The sequence below is a fragment of the Notothenia coriiceps genome, unplaced genomic scaffold (assembly GCF_000735185.1).
Source record: "Notothenia coriiceps isolate Sejong01 unplaced genomic scaffold, NC01 NC01_scaffold00000370, whole genome shotgun sequence".
Classification (NCBI taxonomy): Eukaryota; Metazoa; Chordata; class Actinopteri; order Perciformes; family Nototheniidae; genus Notothenia; species Notothenia coriiceps.
Window position 1 is genome coordinate 4033 of NW_011333071.1, and position 14327 is coordinate 18359.

Below are 14327 nucleotides of genomic sequence, written 5' to 3' on the forward strand. Positions count from 1 at the left end.
ACTAAAGTGCTGATTCTGGGTCAGTAGCTTCAAACATTCACACTTCAACATAAGGCATGTTATGAGTTAAGATTAAGCAATAAGGTTGAGGGAATATGATACAACCTTGAGAACAAAATACTGTGGTCACTACCGAAACACTGGATGTTTTGTAAAAAGTAAAGTATATTGACTTATCAAATAAAATGATATGATACTGATTGGTTTAATGTATGTTCAATTTCAACAATCATCAACTCTGGAATCAATATGATCAGTATTATGCATTTTACATAGTCAATTTCAACAATCATCAACTCTGGAATCAATTGATCAGTATTATGCATTTTACGAGAAAAAAATAAGTCAGGCCCCCCCAACACAAATAGTCAGGCTCAGTGGCAGCACCAGATAGAAAAATTGCATTGAGATTTTTATGAATTGTATAAATTGAACTTTGAAATTTGATTACAAATTACATTTGCATTGATTTAATTGCGAAAACCCTCAATAAATATTTGTTTAAATACTATTTAGAGAAGGGAAGGTAAAACAATCTTAACAGGTTAATATAATACTTTTTTACTACAGTGTATATACTATGTTTCGGTAGTGACCATTTTTGGTAGAGGAAGAACATTCCAATACAGTCTGAAAATTCGATATAAAAATCTACGGTTCTTTTACTAGATATGTGTAACTTAGATATGGTACAAAATATATATGGACAAAGTTTTGGGAAAAAAACATACAACATTTCAAAACTGTTGCAACCTGACTTTGCATCAATTCGGTAGAATGGCCCATCTATGTAATACCACTAGTAGCCTAATGTCAATTTAAGAGCACTCGTATATTCATGATATTTTATGGGAAAACGGTCTGATTAGTTGACTGGGGAGCTTTAACTGAAAGGAAACAGGCAGAATATCCACAAACTGTATTTATTAAAGCATTGTATTTGAATCAATGCAATCAGTGGAATCGGAAATCAATATATTGTATTAGAGCAACATTTCGATCTCTTATAGATGTTTGCCAGGCTTTTTTGTCTGATTTCTAACGCCTCATCTGACCCATTTACAACGTTTTGTCAGTCCCAATCAATAATAAGATCAAAAGGCTTTCAAGAAGCTCCTCTGTAAAATGTAAATAAAGGCCATCTGCTCCGATATGTAAACAGCAGCCTGACTCCTCCTATCAGGGCGCCCTTTTGCTTTGGCCTTCCCCCTCCACAACACTTCTCTGCTCCTATTGGTCAACTGAGAAAAACGTGCCCACGTTTCGGCTTGTCTATCACCTCCTACCGGACGTAGGGCCGCCTACCGGAGCGAGGACAAAAACAATCGGCATCCCTCATGCAGTAAAACACAAAGTGGAAGAACCAAAGCTGATTTTTTATATTTAACACCCTTGTCATCGACACAGACACCACCGAAGAAAAACATGGTTTCTCCGGTAACCGTGGTGAGTAATCTGCTTTAAGCATTCTTTGATATTTTCACACACAAAACAGGAATAGTAGTGGTAGCCATTTAGCTACACGATAACACCACTTCTAAAGATAAGTTATCCATTCTTATTAATGTTTCTCATTAAGACATTGTTAAAGTTCATTGTTGAGGGGCTGGAATAACTTACTCACTGTTTATTGCATAATTTTAGTTATTATTTATAGCATAGCATTTCATACTCTGTCGTCGAAGGCCAATGAATGCTCAATACAATAAATAGTTTATTTATCAGTAAATAGGAATGTTTGTTTGGTGAATTGAAAATGCCCTCGGACACCCGTGTTGTTGTCTGCGTCTTATGCTCGTTATGTCCTGATATGCGTCTGAATGTGTTGGAGACTCAAAGCAGGAACTTTAATATTCAGCTGATTCCCTCGAAATCTTGACGCGTTTTAGCTGCGACTGAATGCACCGTTCCGTCTCGATATTCCACCAACAAAAGGACGTTTCCACATATTTCCAAAGGCAGCCCCCTGACAAAAAAGGAAACTGTCATGTGACGACCTTTTTTTTGTCTATTTTTCTTTCCCCCCTGAGACGCATGCGCTGAACAGTACTGCTGTGGCTGCCTTTTATTTTTCATCTCCTTTGCTCTAGCAATGCTTCAAATAGAATAATGTGTCAACTAATGTTGTGCATTTCGAAAACATAATTTACCCAATGCCACTGTACGACATTGGCAATTTTAACAAAAAACATTGACAGCTAAATGAATAATTTACAGAGGCATGTGCTGAGATAAAAACACTATTGGAAAGGGTAAGACAAGTATTCAATTAGAAAAGCCAAGAAGCAAATTACATCAACTATTTAGTGATCATAATGGAACATTACTTTGACCATTGCAAACGAGAGCCAATTAATCATCATTATTTTACTTTTGTATAGGGGTCTTTACAGGTCATTCTTATGTTTACGCGTGTATCATGTTTCAGACCCAGGCTAGAGAATGAACCAGAACAATTGAATAGATGTTCATCCTGGCTGAATGTTATTCAAGGCTTCATGCTGGGGTTGGGTTGCTTTATGACTGGTGCAGAGGTATTAGTGACTAACAGCTGCTTCTTCCTTCCTGGAATGCAGTAACCTAACGAGTTATGCCAGTCACAAAAGTGTAAACATTTGTAATCATTTAAGCATATTCACCAATCATTTTGTATATTTCTTCACACATATATATACTACTTAGATATTCTTAATTGATTCTGCATTATTGTCTAGCTTGAAAGTACATTGATGTGTAGTTTAACACAGTTAGAAGAGCACAGCTGTAGTTAGAAAATAGGGGGAAATAATTTGTAAAAATCCTTTGTTTGTTGCTATGAAAGAGGGAGCCTTTCCATCCTACTGTGACCCTGCAGTCGATCATTAACCAAATCATTATTTAACAGTGGCAGGTGTTTGCAGCAAGTCATCTGTACTGTATGTGCTACAGCACTTTTCTGCAAACAATATCTATTTGCAATCCTTCCGACGTCAAAATGATAACAACATTATTTATTTTGTTTGCTTTCCAAATGAGGCAGTATGTTCTTTTCTTTTCTGCTGGCGTCAGCTGACTGTCACACAGGGCTCATGTCGGTCACTGCAGACAAACTGACATCTTATTCACTGTGAGAGGAGTTTGTTACAGCTGAGAGGATGCCATGCTGCCTAAACTCTGACAAGTGAATTCAGGTACAAGACATTGAACAGGGAACTAGAGCCCGAGAGAAATAAAACCATTACACCCACTTCGGACCAGTTTTCCACCAGGCAGTTAAAGTCATCCTTGATGTAACAATGTGATACAATGCATAAGAGGTAAACAAAACAAAAAAATACCACCCGATAATACAGCATTTGACAAGAAACAATATCAATACAATATGATATTTTTTATTCATTCCAAGTTTAAACACTGTTGGACATTTCAGCCAAGTTTAAATAATTCATAAATTGAGATAAATATACGTAGAGGATTTGAAAAAGTAGCTTTTGTGTGCTTTGGGACATAGGTGTGTCGGACGTACTAACAGCTGTGCTCTCTCCTATTGCGGCCCTTTTATTATTGTGTAGATACAGTGAGTTTACATGAACAACAATGGAAAGGGAAACTGCAAAGTATGGCTCAAACACAGTATAAATGGGACCCAAAGGTAAGGGAATCCTCTTGACTCCCCAGCCCCACCTTCCTCACCTGGAGAAAAATTCGCGGTCCCTCCAAATCCCTTACTACAGCCATCTACACATCCCCTGAGTTTTTCCCTCACAAATAATAATCCTACTTTTCGTTTGTGTTCTTGGATCTGGAACCTAAATCAATGGGGCTCAGCCGGCAGATCTCAGGTGTGCAAGTATTCCTTTGGTGCACTTTATTAAATTGTAGATAGTCTTTTATGTGTAATGATCAGGACAGTACAATAACAATCTGTTGGTTCTCTTGCTTCCTGTGCTTAAGTAGCCTCCAGTGGCCCGTTTAACAGAGATATGCTATTGGTTAGACTGGAAGTCCTGCCAGTTTCACCTCCTCTGCTCGGCACACATTTGGCCTTAATGGGATAGATACAGTACACACACACACACACACACACACACACACACACACACACACACACACACACACACACACACACACACACACACACACACACACACACACACACACACACTTCTCTGTGTTAAGTATTTCATGTATTAAGAAGCTGATTGAAAGTAAAGCATCGGTTCACACAAATTACATTATATTTCATTTAGTTGTTGCTTTTATCAAAAGCGACTTCAATACCCAAGGGCTTGGGATTGAACCACTGACCCTCTGGTTGCCTTAGACACCCATTCAACACCTGAGACACCCACCGTGTTCCTCAGTGAAACGGTTCCTCCTTTACAACTTGTATCTGTTGGAGACTGATAATATCTTAATGTGTAAGCCAAAAGCTAAGTTTATCCATCTATCTATCTAGAAAATTGCTGCTTGAGACATTTATTCAGTAAACCTGCTATTCCTCCCTCTTTTTCCCCTCTTTGGTAGAGGAAATAAATAGGTACAATGTGGCAACAATAATACTACTGAATGTTTAATACTGAAAAAAAGATATTTAAGTAAGCTTTCGTAACGCTAATGTTATAATAGTCAGATTGCTCTGAAGATGGGAGGTGATATTCTATTAATTTTCACATTCACACAGTCGGTGATTTTTGCCGGCCATCTTTCCTGCAACGGCAGTTTTTCTGTATTTCCTTTCTCCTGTAATATGACTTGATCACTTTAAACTCCACACACTGAGCTCTGATTGGTCAGCAGGCAGTGCTTTCACTGAGTTGATCTCTTAGCCTGCAACCTAACCTGCTCCGGAGCAGGTTAGCCGCTCAGCATAAGTTACCATCTAGCCCGCTAAAAAGAGAACCAGCGTCGTAGGACCGGAAACCCAGAGTTTTCCCTGAAGTTAGCTCGCTAAGCAAAAATCCGGCTTCGTAGTACAGGCCTCAGGGCAGGCTTGAGGTCAAACATTTAGTCTGATCTTTTTGCCCACAACTTTTTTGAGCAGTTGTGCAATAACGATCCTCCTTAGGGGTTACTATAGTTCATATCCCAGGAGTGGGTGTTAGACTGGGTGTAACTCTACGTCCGACGTAGAACCGAAGGTTAAGACCTAACTAAAGTTATGAAGTGCACCACTTAGACCTAAGCCCTGTATGGGTGAAACTTTTACGCCTAGTATGGAGCAGGTTTAAATTCGAAAGACAGAGTAGCATTCATAGTAACGTAAAACAGGCAAGAAGGAAATATAATGATGGCAGTGGGTCTTGTTTACAGGTTTAACAATGAAAGGGCATTAAGACGAGAGAGTCGTCCGTGATCGAACAAACCCACTGGACATCTATTCGGACAATGAGCTGATGGAGAGGTTTCGTTTTCGACAGACAAGCCTTTTTTGAATCAATCGAGGAGATCTCCCCTCAACTACAGCATGGATCAGACCGAAACGCGGCGCTCTCCCCAACCTTGCAGGTGCTGATTGCGCTCAGATTTTACGCTGACGGGCTGATTTGAATGGAGAAGTTCGAGTGTTAAATTATGTAGACGTGTGTTGCTTGACAACAATTACTGTTTCGTGTGTATTGACGTGGACGTGCATCTTAAGAATAGGCGCAGCTACGACCGTGACTAATCAGGCTTGGTGCACTCTGTGTTAATTTGAATCACTAAGTCGGACGTAGCTAAGCCAGACGTTAGAGTTAAGACCTCCTTTTTTACGTCCAGCTAGTGCACTCCACTCCTGGAGCATAGAAAATATGACCTATAGTAACCATTAATTTTCTCTCACCTCCTCACCTCCCTCCCAACTGATTTGTTCAATCCTAAATCTAGCTGTCATCTGAATGCTTGTAACCCCATCTCTCTCACTGTCCCCCTCCCAATAGCGTCACTTCCCCATGATTCATCCTGCTTCTTCTTATCTGCCACTCTCAATCAGAGCTTCGCTTTTTAAATCATTTACCAGATGGATGCGAAAGAGCAACTGGAAAACTGTCAATTGGGACATCACAACCCTTCCCTTATTTCACTAGAACCCCTTCTTCTTCCTCCCTTCCCTGTCTTTTGTGTCTCCTCCTCATCTCTCCTCCAGTGATCTCAGCTCTAGTGAATCCTCACTCAATTCCTCTCCTTTGAAACTCAACATCCCCTTTCTTCTCCCTCTTCGATTCCCTAGGGCTTTTTCCCCTTAAGCATTTCTCAGAACCATTGTTGGGTAGTCATTCCAGAGGTGTTTCTTTGGTTCTTTGTGACCCAGTTGGGCCTCATGTATTTGGACAGAAATAAATATGTTGTATCACAGCTTGAAAGACGGAATTGAGACTTCAATATGCTTCACAGTTCTCAAGAGATACTGAGAATGAAGGTGAAACAGGAGAAGGAGAACACAAACACAACAGGGAGAGTCAAAAAATGAAGAGAATAACAGGTTACAGGAGGTCAAAGGAACACTGGGGAGCTTTTTTTAATTTCCCTTCTTTTTGCTGTTCCTACAGAGTTTCATTTCAGCCACAAAACACGTGCATGTCTGACACAGAGATGCAAACTAGTGACCACAAAGCAACCCTGAAGGCTGTTCCATTCTGAACCCTAACCACCAGGAGAAATAGTTGCAGTGTTCTGCTGATTATGTTTCCTTTTTAATCAATGTGAGAAACTGTCCCTCCACCACACACAGTGCTGTCTGTTTTGAAGTGTCGGCTTCCTGTCTTATCATATCTCAAGCCCTCTTCCTTGAAATAAAGGGACTTTTGTTAAATCTAGTTTAAGGCAGAATGTAAATGGTGTCACACGGCTCACTGAATAGGATTCCCTTATGTTAGTGCAACCAGCTATGACAAAATAATTAATGTTAATATTGAAACTGCTTACAGGTCAAGAGTGAAGGCCCAAAGCTGGTGCCATTCTTCAAGGCCACCTGTGTGTACTTTGTGCTGTGGCTGCCCACCTCCAGCCCCTCCTGGTTCAGCGCACTGATCAAATGTCTACCCATCTTCTGCCTCTGGATGTTCTTACTGGCACATGGCTTCAACTTCCTAGGTGCTAGCTCCAATGCTCGCAAGATCTTTGCTGGCCTCGTCTTTTCTGCTCTGGGCGATGCCTTTCTCATCTGGCAGGAGCAGGGCTACTTCGTCCACGGTGAGCCAAATCCACACTCACTGAGTTGCTTTATTATTATTGTCTACAGGACTTATTACTCATTCATTTTACATCTCAGTTTGGGCCTTATTTTCGAATGTTTTGCCATCATTGAATATGGGAATTGTATCTGGGAACCCAAAGTTAACTGTAAAGTTTAAATTAACCCCCCCCCCCAAAATAAACCTTTAAGACAAAATGACAACACTCAGCACATCTGTTGTAAACATTCCTCATTGATAATTATTATTTACAGACAGAACTTCTGGGTTGACTTTGACCTGCTGTTCTTACTTTTTCCCCCTCCTATTTTTTTTGGACCATTAGACCTGTTGTGACATGCTGTTGCAATATCTCAGTGTTTCCAGTTCGAAGAAAGTACTATGGAGAGTTAAAAAGTTGTCATGACCCATAGAGACATCGGTCAACGCTAAAAATATAACATCCAAGTTGTCATTACCCCTTATTTTATTGTGTCATGATTCAAGCTTTGACCTATGACAGATAGGTAGGATACAAATGTAAAAAACGTTTTTTTACTTTTAAATCATCTTTTCCTGCAGGCCTTCTGATGTTTGCCATCGCCCACATCCTGTACTCCTCAGCCTTCGGGATGAAGCCCGTTAATGTGACTGCTGGCCTGGTGGTCACTGCTGTTTCTTCAGTGAGCTACCTGCTGCTGTACCCCTACCTGTCGGGGCCCTTCACCTACCTGGTGGCCGTCTACATCGGTCTGATCGGCTTCATGGGCTGGAGGGCGGTGGCCGGCCTGCAGCTGGCCAACGACCTGTGGACCTGGACCAAGCTGTGCGCCTGCCTTGGCGCCGTGCTCTTCATGGTCTCCGACCTCACCATTGCCGTCAATAAGTTCTGCTTCCCTGTTCCCAATTCGCGCGCCATCATCATGGCCACGTACTACGCCGCCCAGATGCTGATCTCGCTCTCTGTGGTGGAGTGCCAGGACGCTGAGGGGGCCAGGAAGAGGGCGTGAGGTGCCGTGGGGCTGGGAACGTAGCAGCCTCCTCTCCTTCAACCCTGAGTGATCATGGACACATCTCACTGCCAGATCCCTGGCCCGCAACCCTCATCTCTGTGTGGCGCTCCCACACGGTTGTTACCATGACAACAGGTTAATTAGATTCTTCACATAGCTATCAGCCTCCTGTCCCTCTAGTAAGGTAGTCTCACACCTGTTGAAGTATCTTCAGCCTCTCAGTCCATCTTCCATCCTAGAATGACTCTCACAATTTAGTTACCATGGAGACAAGAGTAGTGTTATTTACCTGCTTTATATATAGAGAGTATTACTTTACTTTGAACAGTTATGTTTTAATTTTAGGGGAACATGTCTCTGGGGACCATCAAGGAGTGTGTGGGAGAGCGATTGTGTGTTAGTGCATTTTTGTGTGTTTGATTAACAAGCCTACCTCGCTTTCCACACAGTCCCATGATCACACCAAGTCACCACACTGATCCCCACCACGTCACCACACTGATCCCCACCACGTCACCACACTGACCCCCACCACGCACATCTACTTCATATGGTTCAATAACACAAATTAAAGTGACAATAGACGACTTTTCCGCAAACAATGGCACAATCAATAACCTTTATGCAATTAATGCAGTGACTTGGCCGATATGACAAAAAGCCTGCCGACTTTGAGCTACTTTTTCATAGAAAATAGTTGGCAACGCTGCACAGGAAACTGTAAATCAAGCCTTATTGCAACAGAATTGCAATTGAGGGAAAGCGAGGCTGATAGGAAATCATTCTGAATGCTGGTCGTCATTGCACTACGGTCATCAGATTGTCCACCCTTTAATTCATAATGATAAGTAAAACAACTTGTCTATTGCCACTTTGACATCTTATTTTAGTATTTTTTTGTGTTGCCTGCCTGAAACCAACTTTCCGTAATTTTGCTTTGTGTTCTCTTGAATTAAGGGTGCTATTCTTAAAATCAGGAGCGTATTCACACCTGCTTTCTGAGTCCTGTGCATTTCATTTAAAACAATTACAAGGCCTTTGTTCACCCCCTTTTTTAATATCCTCAACAAACCCACATCCAGTCTCAGGATGATTGAATTAGGATGTCATTGAATAACATGTGAAAAATAGGCAATGAGGTGGAAAGCTGCGCACTTTGTTGACTGCAATAACTGCTGTGTATTGTAGATTTAGTGATCAAGAACCGTGGAGGTTGGTTGTTGAAGCTCGATTCTTTCTCCAGGGATATTATTGACACTGCCCTGTTGTCACAATAAGTACATATTATAGTCCCAGCACACCCCTGTACACATTTGAAATGCCGTACAGTGCACTTGCTTCTACTTCTGTTGTTAAGTCTTTAAGGAGAGTGTTTTTGGAAACTAGGTGCATGTTAAAATGTTCACACACCTTACACCTACGACCCCTGCTGCTTCGGTTATAGGAGAAGTCCACAAGGTTCTCAATGCTGGACTAGATCAGCCGACCCATGCTGTCATTGGCGTGAAACCATGTTAAAAAGGTTGAAAAGATAGGGCCAAGTAACTGGCTGGGATATTTGAATCTATAACCTTCTGTGTATATCTGGGCCTCAGAAAGACACGCACATAAACATACACATTGCCCCAGGGTAGCCTGAGTTAAAAAATAGGAGATGAGGGTACTGGCTTGTCATGTGAGGGAACAGTTATCCCATTATTCCCAATAGTCCCTCTCAAAGGACATTTCATCAGATTTAATCCCGTTAATCCACCATGGCTAATCCCCTGGCTGATTTTTTCTCTTTCATCTATCACACACTTCCCGCTCTCACCTTTCATTTGTTTCACTCTCTGCAACCACTAAACGCCACAATGAAGTGTCTTTCAGAAACATTGAAGAAGCATACTGTAACCCCTTCCTCACATGTCTTGCTATATGCATGTTCGAGTGTGTGTGCATGTTTGGAATGTGTGTGTTGCCCTTGGCTGTTAAGTGAACAAGAGTGTAGATGTGACAAGTCAGAAAAAGACTAAAGGACATAAATTCTGTGAAAAATCATAGTTTATGTGAAGTAGTAGACACTCTATTGGATATATTTAATGTATTCTCACAAGGCTTTTAAAAGGTCTTTATTCCTCACACTCATGTTTTACAGCATCCCCAAATGTGTTCTCATTCAAATATAACTTAAAGGTACAGTATATGGTTACAGTATATCAAAACTGTAACTATATCTTATCTTTTAGTTGAATTAGACCTTAATAGTAAGCATTTCCATTGCTGGACAAGCCTTGTTGTGATTATACCCCACCTGTAACCTAAGCTACATCACTGGCATTATGATTATTACCACTAACTGATTGTATACTTGAAAGAAATCAATGTTATCACAAATGTACGCCAACAAATGTAAGTATTGATTACAAAATCATCAAAAAATTTGACTTTAAAAATGTGTTTTATGGTTTGGCCTTCATGCACTTTAATGTGATATATTGAGCTGTATATAAAACAAACAGCTATGGAAAAGAAGCAGACCCATGTTGTGGGTTGCTTTTACTCGGTCAATGACCCCTGGAGCTGTCAGTAACACACCCTCATGCCCAACAACACACACACACACACACACACACACACACACACACACACACACAAACATGTCTATGCATCACATCAGCCACCATGACAGATCTGCAGGCAGACCGTGGTGTGTTTTTTGAAACAGCTGACCAGGAAACACTCTCAGCTCAAGCTTCTATTCCTAGCAGACCCTTTGCCCAATATTTCCTCAATCTCCTTTTGGCCTGTCAGCATGCTGGTCAGCAAGATATTTCTGCCTTGTCAGTCAGACCGGTTTCTTCAGGGTGTCTGTGTGACCAACCTTCTTCTGCCCCGTTTTTATTTGTAGTCCCAGCACTGTTGAAACGCCTCCTCTGCTGTACCCTCTCTTCTCATCTCGTATCTAGCCCCCAGCAGAATTTTCTGTCCACAATTAATTTCAGCCTTTGTGCGGAGAGACATCCACAGTCTTACTAGCTGAAATGCAATTGTCTGCTTCATGCTGTCATAAATCAGGGTTTAATGGAGTTCAAGCAGAGATGCTGGTTAACATGATTGACTATCTAGTATGCATCCTGAATCAAGACCATGAGGGAAGAACTTGATTCAGTCGAGCTGTCTTTGTGGGAGGTTTATGTAAGCACCACTTTCTTTGTTTTCTGCTACATAAAGCTGCCTGACTTTAGTTCCAAATGGCTACATGCCAGAACACACTGAAGTATTTCTGAGACTTTTATGTTATCCAAACTTGGAAGATCTCCAAGAGAGTTGAGTTGAGTTATGCAACAATTCAAATATTGAAGCAGTAAGTTGCCAGTTATTATGCCCATAGGAAAAACAGAACCAAAGTTTAAAGCACAAAATTAAAGTTTTTATTGAGTGGATCTTAGCAATAGAGGCTTCTCATGTATCAAGCAACCTTTGTTTAGCGGGAGGCAGAGGACCCCCTCGTTGGTGCTGGAGGTCATCTTGCCCCCCACTTACAGTAGAAAGGAGGTCATTGTTGAGCGATACCGTAGCTGTAAATTAAGCGAGGAGGTGAAATATGACACACAGGGGAAGACTCTCCTTCCATCCGGGTTGTTAGCTGCCATCCTGTCCCCACAGATGGCGGCCAGCAGGCGCATCACTTTACCTCAGCCTGTCAACAGCCCTGTTGTTCTGATCTTTGTGTGGCAGACAAAAGGGACCTGAGAGAGCTGTGGGAGGCCTGTGTGTGAGTCAGGAGCTGAAACCAGTAACTGATAAAGAGGGCCCACAGTTTCACTCAATCCTATGAATTAAAAAAAGGCACTTTTCTTTGATTCAAAGTTTTCTCTCTTTTTCTTTTTGCTGCTGTTTCTCGTGAATTGAAGCTTAGCTGTTGAAGTGCTGTGTCCATTATCGTGCAGCGGTGGTTGACATTCAAAGTATAGAACCGTGAAGTTTGTTTATCTTTACACACGCATGACAACCATCTTGAATCCTCCATGTCGTCCACCGTGATGACACTACTCTACGACTGGCAGTCCTCCAACATCAGTATGGATTTATACTATTTGTAGTATGTACAATTAATGCAATTTCCTTATGATATTAATCTGAATCTACTATGGCCAGAAGAAGTGTTTGAAACAAAACAATCTTTGTGTACTGTTTTTCTGTCTTAAATAGAGACAATAAAGTTACTGTTTTGATTGTTTAAGCACAAGAAAGTGATGCAGTGACGCATGAATCAGCATTTTTCTTTAAAAGGCATTAACTGCTCTTAGTGTTAAACTGTTTTGAAGAGTAAAAGCCACAAATGTTATATTTTGTCACCGTGGAAAGAGCTGGATTTGTTTTCCACAACACATTTTTTTTCTTTGAAGGCCTTTTTACAAAGCATTATTTGACTTATTTCTATGAACAAATGTTTTTTTTTTCTACCATAGAATTGACCTTTGTTGTCCTTGATTTCACTTTGTGATTTCTTTCTTTCATGACCGTAGAGATGAAATAGTTTCTTTGCTATGAATGTGAATATCTATTGGAAAAATAAATGCAATTACAATGCAACTTCAGCACAACATGCTTTGGTCTTTCTATTCGTTTTGCTGGAATCAAATGTACGCCATTCAAATAGTTAGCTATTCAAAATGTTCGCTGATATTTATAACTGTTAAGTGTTTCTACAGAAGCTGTTGGCCCTTAGCCTCTAAAGTGCCATTAGGGCAGAAAGGAGTGCAGGACGGCAGCGAGCTCTGTTCTGGTAGACGCTGCACTCTTTTGTCTGGTGGAGGTGGAAATTCTGCTTTCAACAGGCTTTAACTGTTGAAAGCAATCCAGACTGCAACCAATTCTTCCTCTTGCAAACCTCTTGTTCTGTCGCCTTTTATTCTCTTTTTTTATAAACACACTCATCACATCTAATAGTTTTTCCTGTAGGAACCATGCCAGTTCTCTACAAAAGCGTCTCATTCATTCACAGCCATGGTCTCACCATCAAAGAACTCCAGTCTTCTACGAAAATGAAACATGTCTGTAATGGCCCTAATAAAACCAGCAGGGTGACATGTCCTTCCACTCAAATAACATGAACTGAAGCAGAAATATTCAAGTGTTGTAGTATATTTCCTCATTCAAGTTCCTATTTGGAAAACCATTTCATCATTAATCTATTGAATTAGGTATATAAATGCAACATAATAAAAAGGCAGAAGAATGATCTGAGATTCTCTTTCGCCATTAGTTTCTTTCTATTCAGGCTTTCAGTTCAAACTCCTTCAACCTTATTGTGTCGTAGCCGAGCAGTGAGGAAGAGGAAGGTGCCCGTGACGTAGGTTGGTGCCTTGGTTTGGAACTGGCAGCTGGACCCTGGCAGTCCCCTGGTCTCTGTATAGAAATGGAGTTTGTGTGAGCCAGCACAGTGACGTCAGGCTGGAGAGGGGTTTCAACCTGTCTGTGTGTGTTTGGCAGCTCCTTACCGGACCCCACTCATTCTCTGGAGGAGCAGCAGACCGCTCAGAGACAACGCCCATACAGAGGCCTCTTTAACCTGAAAGCCATCACTGATGTCATTCAGGGCTGCAGCCAGGGTGCAGGAATGAGCGAGGTCGAGAATTTGATATCTTTATCCCATTGAATGTATGAGAGCCTTACTGCATTTATTCCCCCATTTTCAACGAATCATAAACTTGATATCATTTATTTAAAATGTTTCAGTTGCTTCCTGTCACATAACATTATTAATGGGATTTTTTTTAAAAGGCCTAGAGCTGCTTAGCACCTCACTCTCATTGTTTTATTTTAATGGCCTAGACCAGGGGTGTCCAAACCTTTTTCACAGAGGGCCACATACTGGCCCTCTGTGAAAAAGCTGGGTCACTCACTCGAGGTATATTGCCTCATAAGTTCAGTTATAAGTTAGCCAAATCAATCAAATGTATATGCTTGTGAGTGTTGGCAGCTCATTCCTTAAAACAGAAGCCTCAGATTGATTATAATAAGGAGAAATAAGAAGGGTGTATATCAAGCTTGTTATTTAAATAAGTCATTAGGCTTTTTTCTTATCAACTAAGATGTTTTTGAAAATGTTTCCAACTTTAATTGACTGAATTTATTGGGAAAGTGGTCTTATTAACACATGAATACTACTGTGTAATATATGTTTACATTTATA

General features: G+C 40.9%; 1 protein-coding gene across 1 annotated transcript; it reads left to right on the plus strand.

Annotated features, from left to right (window-relative positions):
- The first annotated feature begins 1323 nt into the window (after window positions 1–1323).
- Window positions 1324–12737, plus strand: tmem86a (transmembrane protein 86A). Its single transcript, XM_010779835.1, has 3 exons — window positions 1324–1446; window positions 6888–7152; window positions 7716–12737. The coding sequence occupies exons 1-3, from the start codon at window positions 1426–1428 to the stop codon at window positions 8141–8143; spliced, it is 714 nt and encodes a 237-aa protein (XP_010778137.1). The 5' UTR covers window positions 1324–1425; the 3' UTR covers window positions 8144–12737.
- The last annotated feature ends 1590 nt before the right edge of the window (window positions 12738–14327 follow it).